Source organism: Silurus meridionalis, chromosome 26 (genome assembly GCF_014805685.1).
Source record: "Silurus meridionalis isolate SWU-2019-XX chromosome 26, ASM1480568v1, whole genome shotgun sequence".
In the NCBI taxonomy this organism is placed as follows: domain Eukaryota; kingdom Metazoa; phylum Chordata; class Actinopteri; order Siluriformes; family Siluridae; genus Silurus; species Silurus meridionalis.
The window spans coordinates 11,594,810-11,606,158 of NC_060909.1; the positions used below are offsets into that span (position 1 = coordinate 11,594,810).

Here is an 11,349-nt window from a genome sequence, read left to right on the forward strand (position 1 = left end):
CACTAATATGCTAGTGTGTGGTGGGCGTTCTGGCGCAATATGGCTGCCGTCGCATCATCCAGGTGGATGCTGCACATTGGTGGTGGTTGAGGAGAATCCCCCTTTCATATGTAAAGCGCTTTGAGTGCTGCAGAAAAGCGCTATATAAATGTAACAAATTATTATTATAATGTCTTCATTGCTTTTATATCAATTGTGTCTCGAGCTGGAACAGACATTCTAGCTGCTCTTGAAATGATTCCAAGTAAATACACGCACACTCTTAGTGTTTTGGGGTTTTTTTTATAGGAAAAAGATGTTGCTATCTACTTTAGAAAACTGTTTAGAAAAATTTTATCAAATGACAAGTGCATTTTTACCACTCCCAACTAATTAAGCTTGGCCTTCTCATCACCGGAGTAACACCACACTTTATTTCATCATCATTATAGTTGATAATAAATAAGTTAGAGAGCAAGTTTAAAAGTAACAAGTAACAAGGGTTGCAGTGTGAGCATCCCAAGAGGCTACTTATTTTATATTTGCACACAAATGCTCAGGCTAGTACAAAGCACTTAAGCACTTACAAAACTCAACTGCTTTGGAAAAAAAAAGTATTGTACAGCTATTTGTGATCAATTACTTAATAACATTGACAATGTGTTGAATCAAAGAGTGACTTTATCCTTCAATGAATGTGAGACAGGCAAAACCTGATCCAAGTTCAGGGATTTTAAAAAATTAACAGATTTAATACAAAACAAGGGAACAAACCTCTCATCAGTATAAAAAATGGAAGTGCAGGAAGCAGTCAAGGTCAGTAGGCAAAATGATCTAAAATGTACTTTGCCTTAGGAACAGTAGAGATAAAGAACTAGAACTAGGATGTAGATAAATAAAAACAAAACACAGTAATAAAGAACTGAAGAACAGTAATTATGAACAGCCAGAAGCACTATACATGTCTCTACTGTCTGTCTCTCAGCGCTGCATTGCAAACTGCAAAAACACAAGCAAATCAATTTACAGGTACAATTACTGAAACCATTTCCTCACCTTTGGCTAACCATTTAAAAAGTTGACAAAGACTATAAGAAATAGAAATACTGAATGATAGTATTAGGTGATCTTATTATACTACATGGAAATCCATAATGACATCAATATTCAGTAAACACAAAAGAGACAGCTGACAAAAATATAATTCTATAAATTCTATAACTTCTAATAACAGAAGCGCCACAGTGAACTCAACAGTCTTTCCTATTGCCTTACACATATCATGTTCATGATTTGCACACTTTGCAAGAAGAGGTGGAGCTCCATGAGATACTATTTATAAACATTATGATCAAGGACTCTGAGTCTTAAAACTGAAAGTAAAAGTATCATCTAAAACCATAGCAGTCCACCCTGTTGCTTGGATATCATTTGTCTTCCAAGTCACTCCATCACAGGTACCTCAGCTGAGATCTGGTTTCAAAATGGCAGGTATGTGTTCATAATAAAATTTTACTGTACGATATTGTGATATTGTTCTCTTCCTGTTCAACCATATGCTTTATTTAGCATTAGCATTTGTGCAGCCATATTCCATTACCCCCTAATGTACATAATTATTAACGTAAAAGCTTTTTTTCCCTGTACAGTCTTTACATCATTTATCAATTTTTTTGTAATGGTCATTGGGAACACCATGGATTCTCACAAGACCATTCTGGATGAACTGACAATTTCATCAAAACTTAGTGAAGTGTTTTTGGTGGAGGAGAGTGATGTCATCATTGCTTTTGTCCCAATTGTGTCTCGATCTGGTACTGACATTTTATCTGCTATGGAGAAGATCCCTGGTAAGTGCGAACAACTTGTAAAAATCTAAATAAACAAACTTATAGACTAACATTTACATTTAGAAATCATTGAAATTAAATATGTCTGTAAATGGTCAAATAAAATGTACTTGAACAATCAAGTGTTTACATCTTTAAACATTCAGTTGCCTTCAGTCACTTCAGACATATACACTGTTCTCATGCACACCTGTTCTATTAGTGATTAGACAACTAATAGAAGAAAGGAGGAATAAGCATCTTGTATAAAGCTCTGTAATTTATTAACTCTCTCTCTCTTTCTCTCTCTCTCTCAGTGGGAAAGCCTGTTATTCTAATTGTGCTTCACCACACATTTGATCCGAATTATATTGCTCCAGACAGCAGACTCTGTGTAAACAAGAACACAGTATTTGCAGTAGATTGTCTCTGTCATGAAGACGAAGGGCTGCTGAGATGTCCGAGGAATGATGATGCGATCAGAGCGGTGAAGAAGCACCTGGAAATCGACGAACACAATGTGGACAACAGTCGTATTAACTGTGCTGAGGTAGGAGAAAAACGCCTTTTAATAGATATATTGTATATTCTTATTGCTGGACTGGAGCTAAAAAGTAAAATAAGGTAGCTGTGAGGTTAACTCAGACCCAGGCTGTGTTGAGTCCATGCACGGTTTTATTAATAGACAGCACAAATAATCCACGCGCAAAATCCGAAACGTAGTCAAGCAGAAGAGCACAGGTCCAGTACATAATAAAGGCAGTAAGCGAGGCAAATCCGACAAACAACAAAGAATAACCGGGGTTTAAAACAATAAAGAGGTCAGTACACAATAAATGACCGTGAAGACACAACACTTCACACAATAATAATACAGCGTTAGCATGGTGTAAGAGTCTGAAACACAGATGGGAGATGGTTCCCTCTGGTGGTGCGGAGTGGGGATTACAGTGAGAACCCTAACAGCATTTTAGCAGTATATTAGCAGCATCTCCCTTATAAAGATTCTTTCAAAATACAAATTAAATCATTATAAATTACATCCGACATTACAACTTGTTTTTTTATGTAACTCATAAAATACTTTGTGTGCTGCTGTTACAGAAATGGAGTTAATAACAATAAAAAAAAAGCAATGAAATAAAGCTGTTACCACAATTTATTTGATTTAGTTGGTTTTCCTATAAGCCCAAGTCTACAATTGATTTTTCTCCTTATACCACAATTTCTTGATCAAATGTTTTATTACATTTTATTGTATCAAATATTATTATTAATTCTTTTTTTTTTTAAACCCTTTGATAGTAAGAGACTTGCTCCTGTGGGCAAGCTTTGCACTTATGCCACCAAGTCATCATCTATTTGCTCCACTATGAGGGCTGGGGCATTGCTGGGTCTTGATAATCCTATCTAGCATCTGGATGTGCCCTTCTAATACTATTATCTTCACATGTAGAAAGCTACCTAAATATAAACTTATCACAAATAAACTACTAAAACATTACATACAGGGGAAGAATGACAAACATTACACACTCAGCACTAAACAAGCTGAAAGTTTGTTATATAAAATATTGAATCTAGTTTAAAGATTTGTTTACTTATTTTAACCTAGCTCAGTCATGCAAGAGCAGAAAAAGCTACATACAAACCACAAGCAAAAAACAAACAAGAAATATTTGATGAAAAAACTATGTAGTTGTAATGCCAACACAGGCAAGAAACTCATAGAAAACTATTTAAAAACAGAAGGTTCTTCATGCTTAAACTTTTGACTGTCTGGTTAAACCTTTCTACCAGACCATAAGTTTGCAAATGATAGACAGACATCAAGAGACCTGCAACAGCTGGCACAGATCAAACCATGTTCTAGATACAAAAGGCATAGTATGAGGTGGTCAAAAAGTTTCAGGACTAGTTTCTTACATGCCAGCAGATGGAAGCACAAGGCTGCACAGCTGCAACATCTGCACTTTTATCATGGTCAATGTTACAGCAAGACATTACTCCCTGTCACCGACTTTTATTTACATGTGAGTTTCTTGTCAGAATCAACATGATCTCACTTCCTCAACCACCCTGCTCGCCCGATTTGTCTCATCTTCCTGAAGATGAAGATTTAGCTTAAAAAGTTTTTGAAAGCATTCTGGAGATTCAGGGCGATTCTTCATAGTGCTGAAGTCTGTCTTTTCTTCATCCCCTTCACTAAATAAGCTTTTGACACTACGCAGGTTTAGCTTAGTGTACATCTTAGCATGGCAGAGTTTTTCTACTGCCAAAGTAACCACGGGGAGAGTGTAAAGGCACTTTTGTTTATAGTGGTTAAGGCCCCTATAATCAAAACCAGTTCTGAGGCCACTCCATTCAGGGGCCCCCTTTTCCTGTATATAATCCTGCAAAGCCTTGTGTTCTGCCCTAAACAAGGAGGATGTGATAAATATGGATGTGCACCAGGGACAAGAGATACAACAGACAGATATGTACAACTATCTTGTTTTGCCAATTATCATATGTGCCTATTATTTAGCAAACCAAACATTTTCCAAACGAGGACTCCAAGTCTACATTTTCTTTCTCACAGCTCTCTGTATGCCTGAACCATGTACTAAATGTCCTTGCTTTCTCTACTGTCATTTTCTGGTCAGAAACTATATTGTTGGAAAAATATTAGCTGTGTTTTGCATTTTTATAACTGGAATTTTTTCACAGAGAATAATTTATGTAACTCAGCGTTTTTTTGTTTGTTTGTTTTTTTGCAGATGGAATCCAACATATGTACTGCTATTGGGATTAGTGGTGTGGGTATTATTGTGGCTGTTACTGCAGGTATATCATTTTTTTTGTTATTTGTTGCAGGCATTTTGGGAGGGTATATTTGCATTTTTATTGCTGCAAACTTCAAATTGAGGAGAAAAAAGTTTATGCAGAAGAAAACAAGAAAACAAACAAATTATAAACTTTAAAATCCAAAACAGGTTTGTTTCCTCTCTTAAATTGAAAACTTAGATAGAGAGAGTCTTGTGTTACTTTGTTTATACTGAAAGGATATTTAAATTAACATAGACTTAGGGTTAGGTCTAAGTTTAGGGTTGAGATTAGGGGATAGCCATGATGAATTTTTAAGAATGTTAAATTCCTGTCATTTCAACTTGGATATAACTTTGACTTTGATGTAAAAAAAAAAAAGAATTCTGTGTATATTTTTTCAGTTAATACAAATGTCTGTAAAAAATGTCCTGTGAATGTCATGTGATTTGCTGCATTGGAACTGAATTTTAATAAAAAAAAGTTCTAAATGTTAAAAACTTAATTTCTTTACTGTATTTTGAACAAAATAGCTGTCTATATACAGTAGGTCTCTGTTTTGTTTGGTTGAAGTGAAAATGTGAAAAATAATTCTCGTTCCCTTCAATGTACAGACTTTGTTGATCATGTCAGCTATATATAAAGTACAGACCAAAAGTTTGGACACACCTTCTCATTCAAAGAGTTTTCTTTATTTTCATGACTATGAAAATTGTAGATTCACACTGAAGGCATCAAAACTATGAATTAACACATGTGGAATTCTATACATAACAAAAAAGTGAACTGAAAATATGTCATATTGTAGGTTCTTCAAAGTAGCCACCTTTTGCTTAGATTACTGCTTTGCACACTCTTGGCATTCTCTTGATGCCTACTTTGAAGAACCTACAATATGACATATTTTTAGTTCACTTTTTTGTTATGTATAGAATTCCACGTGTTAATTCATAGTTTTGATGCCTTCAGTGTGACTCTACAATTTTCATAGTGGCGTTGACATGATGCTCAATTGGTACTAATGGGCCCAAAGTGTGCCAAGAATAATCCCTCACACCATTACACCACCACCACCAACCTGAACCGTTGATACAAGGCAGGATGGATCCATGCTTTAATGTTGTTGACGCTAAATTCTGACCCTACAATCTGAATGTCCAGCAGAAATTGAGACTCATCAGACCAGGCAACGTTTTTCCAATCTTCTATTGTCCAATTTTGGTGAGCCTGTTCGAATTGTAGCCTCAGTTTCCTGTTCTTAGCTGTCAGGAGTGGCATCCGGTGTTGTCTTCTGCGTGTTGTGCGTTCAGAGATGCTCTTCTGCATACCTCGGTTGTAACGAGTGGCTATTTGAGTTACTGTTGCCTTTCTATCAGCTCGAACCAGTCTGGCCATTCTCCTCTGACCTCTGACATCAACAAGGCATTTGCGCCCACAGAACTGCTGCTCACTGGATATTTTCACTTTTCGGACCATGTAAACCCTAGAGATGGTTGTGCGTGAAAATCCCAGTAGATCAGCAGTTTCTGAAATACTCAGACCAGCCCGTCTGGCACCAACAACCATGCCACGTTCAAAGTCACTTAAATCACCTTTCTTCCCTATTCTGACGCTCGGTTTGAACTGCAGCAGATCATCTTGACCATGTCTACATGCCTAAATGCATTGATTTGCTGCCTTGTGATTGGCTGATTAGAAATTTGCGTTAACGAGCAGTTGGACAGGTGTACCTAATAAAGTGGCCGGTGAGTGTATATTATACAGTGGGGCAAAAAAGTATTTAGTCAGCCACCAATTGTGCAAATTCTCCCACTTAAAAAGATGAGAGAGACCTGTAATTTTCATCATAGGTACACTTCAACTATGAGAGACAAAATGAGGAAAAAAATCAGTGTCTGATTATTAAAGAATCTATTTGCAAATTATGGTGGAAAAGAAGTATTTGGTCAATAACAAAAGTTCAGCTCAATACTTTGTTATATACCCTTTGTTGGCAATGACAGAGATCAAAAGTTTTCTGTAAGTCTCCACAAGGTTTTTACACACTGTTGCTGGAAGTTTGGCCCATTATGTTATTATTTAACAACATCAGACTTACATCAGCACTGGCTTAATCTCTCGCTCTCTTGCTTTCTCTCGCTCTCTCTGTGTGTATATATATATATATATATATATATATATATATATATATATATATATATATATATATATATATATATACACACACACACACACATATACAGGTGTATCTCAATAAATAAGAATATCATTAAAAAGTTGATTTACTTTAGTAATTCAATACAAAGTGAGTCGTATATTATATACATTCATCACACACAGACTGATATATTTCAAGTATTTATTTCTTTAAATTTTGCTGATTATGGCGTACAGCTAATGAAAACCCAACATTCAGTATTTTAGAAAAATAGAATATTGTACAAAAGTTCAATATTGGAGACTCATGGTATAACACTCTAATCAGCTAAATAAATCCAAACACCTGCAAAGGTTTTTTGAGCCTTTAAATGGTGTCCCAGTCTGGTTCAGGCTACACAATGATGGGGAAGACTACTGACTTGACAGTTGTCCAGAAGACGATCATTGACACCCTGCACATGGAGGGTAAGACACAAAAGGTCATCGCTAAAGAAGCTGCCTGTTCACAGAGTGCTGTATCCAAGCACATTAATGGAAAGTTGAATGGAAGGGAAAAATGTGGTAGAAAAAGGTGAAACGAAGCCCATTCAAGAAATTGGAGGAGATTCACAAAGAGTGGACTGCAGCTGGAGTCAGTGCTTCAAGATCCATACACACAACTGACACATTCCTTGTGTCAAGCCACTTCTGAACCAGACACCTCTGATGTTGTCTCTGGTTCAGAAGATTGGTAGTAGAGGTGGTAGAGGTCATCATAGCCATCTACCAGGAAGTTCTAGAGCACTTTATGCTTCCCTCTGCTGACCAGCTTTATGGAGATGCTGTAGTATTATGTTCCTTAAGGTAATGTTATGAGACAATAAGTATGCTTAGGAACCTACACTGGGTGTGTTACAGTACTGTTGAAAGAAGAATAAAAGTTCTGGTAAGAAGTCATGGCTGGCTGTCGCGTGGTCCATTTATGAAAGGTTTATGTTGTACCTATTAAACGACAGAACAGATGCTGATTTCATTTTCCAGCAGAAATTGGCACCTGCCCACACTGCCAAAAGCACCAAAAGTTGGTTAAATGACCATGGTGTTGGTGTGCTTGACTGGCCAGCAAACTCACCAGACCTGAAACCCATAGAGAATCTATGGGGTATTGTCAAGAGGAAAATGAGAAACAAGATACCACACAATGCAAATGAGCTGAAGGCCACTGTCAAAGAAACCTGGGCTTCCATACCACCTCAGCAATGCCACAGACTGATCACCTCCATGCCACGCTGAATTGAGGCAGTAATTAAAGCAAAACGGTCCCCTACCAAGTATTGAGTACATATACAGTATATGAACATATTTTCCAGAAGGCCAACAATTCACTAAAAACATTTTTTTTATTGGTCTTATGAAGTATTTAGTATAAACACCATATAAGTTTTTGAGATTAGTGTTTTTGTTAAATGTGAGCCAAAATCATCAACATATTAAGATTTAAACACTAGTAATATATCACTCTGTGTGTGATTAATTTATATAATAAACAAGTTTCACTTTTTGTATTAAATTACTAAAATAAATCAACTTTTTAATGCTATTCTAATTTATAGCGATGCACCTGTATATAATCTATTACCCAATACAGTGGAACCTCGGGTTACGAACGCCCCGGCATACGTATAATTCAGGTTACGAATCGCAGTTCATCAAAATTTTTGCCCCTGGTTACGAACAATATATCGGGATACGAACGTCGCTCACCAAAAAATCGCAGGCAAGTTGGTTGTTTTTGCTCTATCCACGCAGCTCGTTACATCAGTTAGCGTCCTGTGTCCCTAGCGAGAGCATCGTGTTACTTATCCGCTTGAACTTTTCCCGGCGGCAGCGTAACAACTCGTTGGTGATGCTCGTGGAATGATGAGATGGACAACATTAGCCTAACCACTTTAGGCGATGCATAACCACTTTACTTGTTTTTATGAAGATAGATTAGCAGGGTTACAGTCTTTTCCAGTACAATACCCATAATGAATTTCACTCTGGACTTCAATACCAACTGATAGTAGCCTTAAAGAAACAGCTCTCATTTTCCCTCTAATGCAACAATTGTCTCAGCGTTCGTGTTAATAACACTGTCTTTAATATTCTATAATATAATATATAATAATATATAAATAATATAATATAATAAGATTCTCCTTCAAACAATAACTCTCCCTCCTCCCCTTCTCTGACGTCGTCTCCTGCAGCGAGTCTTCTCAAAGGAAAGTACCCAGTAAAGATCTTTTCCTCTTTTGTATGTTTTTATGTGGTATGATTTTAATATAACATGTTAAAAGTAAAAAACATGTTAGTGAATATTGGCTTTATTTTTTTAATTTAAGTAATATTTTTGGTTGTCCAGAACGAATTACCGAAGTTTCTGTTCATTATTATGGGGAAATTTGTATCGGGATACGAACTTTTCAGGTTACGAATAAAGTACCGAACGAATTAAATTCGTAACCCGAGGTTCCACTGTATTTTTTTTTTTATATATATTGATTAACACAGGTCAGTGTTACGGACAAACAACACAACATTTAAATAAAATGACACAAAATGTGATTCAAATCAAATCAAAATATCTCAAATTTTATTTGTCACATACACGTACATACAGAGTACGACATGCAGTGAAATGCTTTGTGCGACTGTCCGGGATGAGGAAATAGGATGGGGAGAAGTAATAAAAACTATGTAAAATATAAGGTATACAAGGTATACAAGGTATGCTTATGTACAGTAAACAGTAATCACATAAGGTGGTTGATGTGATTGTCCCTAAAGTGACCATGTGCGGTGTGGTGTGGTATAAAGTGCACTGTGCTGTGCAAGTCCACAGTTAAAATGACAGTCCAGAGTTTAAAGTGTTGTAGTGCAAAAAAAAAAAATATTTGTAGAAGTGTGATGATGAAGAGTGTCCAGCTTTTAGATCCTGGGTGTTTACTGGTTCCAACTCCGAATGGCCTGCGGGAAGAAGCTCCTCCTCATTCTCTCTCTGTTTGCTTTCAGGGAGCGGAAGCGTTTCCCTGAACGCAACAAAGAAAAAGAGTCCATTGTTGGAATGACTGAGGTCCTTCATAATCATCCTGGCTCTGGTCCAGCACCGTGTGCTGTAGATGTCCTGCAGGTTAAGGAGCTCGGTGTGGATGGTTCGTTCAGCTGAACGTACCACCCTCTGGAGGGCTCGCCTGTCCTGCATGGTGCTGTTCCCGAACCAGGAAATGACACTACCAGTCAGAACACTCTCAATGGTACAAGTGTAAAAAGTCTTTAGCACCTGAAAGGGTAGTTTAAAGTCCCTTAAGCATCTCAGATGGTAAAGACGCTGCCGGGCCTTCTTCACCAGGGTGTTGGTGTGACAGGACCAAGACAGGTCCTGTGTGATGTAAACACCGAGGTACCGGAAACTGTCCACTCTCTCCACTGGGGTCCCGTTGATGTTTAGCAGTTGGTATGACCGCTCCTGCTTTGTGCTAAAGTCTGCTATCAACTCCTTAGTCTTGCTGACGTTCAGGAGAAGGTTGTTCTCCTGGTACCATCTCTCTAGGTTTTTAACCTCCTGTAGGTAGGCCGTCTCGTCGTTGTTGGAGATCAGGCCCACCACAACAGTGTCAATAGCAAACTTGATGATGGTGGTGGAGTTGGAGGTGGCCACACAGTTGTATGTGTACAGTGAGTACAGCAGGGGGCTCAGAACACAATCCTGGGGAGCTCCGGTGCTGAGGGTGAGGGTGAATGAGGTGTGATTTCCCACCCATACAGCTTGTGGTCTGTCTGTCAGGAAGTTAGAGATCCATTGGCACAACGGCAGGCTGAGTCCCAGGACCTCCAACTTAGAGGTGAGTGTGGAGGGAATTATGGTGTTAAATGCTGAACTGTAGTCCACAAACAGCATCTTTGTATACAGGTGGTCGTCGATTTATGACCTATTCAACTTATGACCATTTAACTTTACGACCAGAATCGCTAGCCGCGGCGTACGACAGTGCGTACCAGCTTCCGGCATAATTTCACAGTACTGTACATATAGTCTACTCTGCTTATGACCAAATCGTGTTACGACTGGTCTGTCGGTCCCAATCGTGGTCGTAAGTCGACGACTACCTGTAATTCCCTTTTCTGTAGTCCAGGTGGCTCATTGTAGTGTGGAGGATATGAGCAATGGCGTCCTAAGTAGAATGGTTCTGGCGGTACGCAAACTGTAGAGGATCCAGTGTGTCTGGTAGTGAGGCAGTGATGAAGTCTCTGACCAGTCTCTTAAAAGCACTTTATCATTACTGAGGTCAAGGCTACAGGGCCATTGTCATTAAGGCAGGCAGGCTGGGTTTTTTTCGGGACAGGAACAATAGTGAGGGGACAACAGACTGTTCCAGTGAAAGGTTGAATAGATCAGTGAACACCAGTGCTAGCTGGTCAGTGCAGGCATTCAGAACCCGACCTGTGATGTTATCTCGTCCTGCTGCTTTCCTGGTAATAGTTTTATCAATGAATCCCACAACCGCTTCCGTAAACATGTTGACGTCATCAAAGCTGCGCCTGAACATGTCCC

General features: G+C 38.2%; 1 protein-coding gene across 2 annotated transcripts; it reads left to right on the plus strand.

Annotated features, from left to right (window-relative positions):
• Positions 1–122: 122 nt before the first annotated feature.
• LOC124380229 lies at positions 123–5,062 on the plus strand. Of its 2 annotated transcripts, XM_046841097.1 has the most exons (4): positions 123–1,470; positions 1,629–1,829; positions 2,126–2,358; positions 4,568–5,062. In XM_046841097.1, exons 1-4 carry the CDS (start codon positions 1,464–1,466, stop codon positions 4,769–4,771), a joined length of 645 nt encoding a protein of 214 aa, XP_046697053.1. In that variant the 5' UTR covers positions 123–1,463; the 3' UTR covers positions 4,772–5,062. The 2 variants fall into 2 exon arrangements, with proteins under 2 accessions (XP_046697053.1, XP_046697052.1); XM_046841096.1 differs by lacking the exon at positions 123–1,470 and having other exon boundaries at positions 1,499–1,829.
• The last annotated feature ends 6,287 nt before the right edge of the window (positions 5,063–11,349 follow it).

What these genes read in the sequence shown, in the direction of transcription:
- LOC124380229 (XM_046841096.1), top strand. Translation starts at nt 1,586, where the DNA reads ATGTACATAATTATTAACGTAAAAGCTTTTTTTCCCTGTACAGTCTTT. An exon ending in TGCTATGGAGAAGATCCCTG is followed by an intron (nt 1,830 to 2,125) that starts GTAAGTGCGAAC and finishes TCTCTCTCTCAG; the next exon opens with TGGGAAAGCCTGTTATTCTA. An exon ending in GTCGTATTAACTGTGCTGAG is followed by an intron (nt 2,359 to 4,567) that starts GTAGGAGAAAAA and finishes GTTTTTTTGCAG; the next exon opens with ATGGAATCCAACATATGTAC.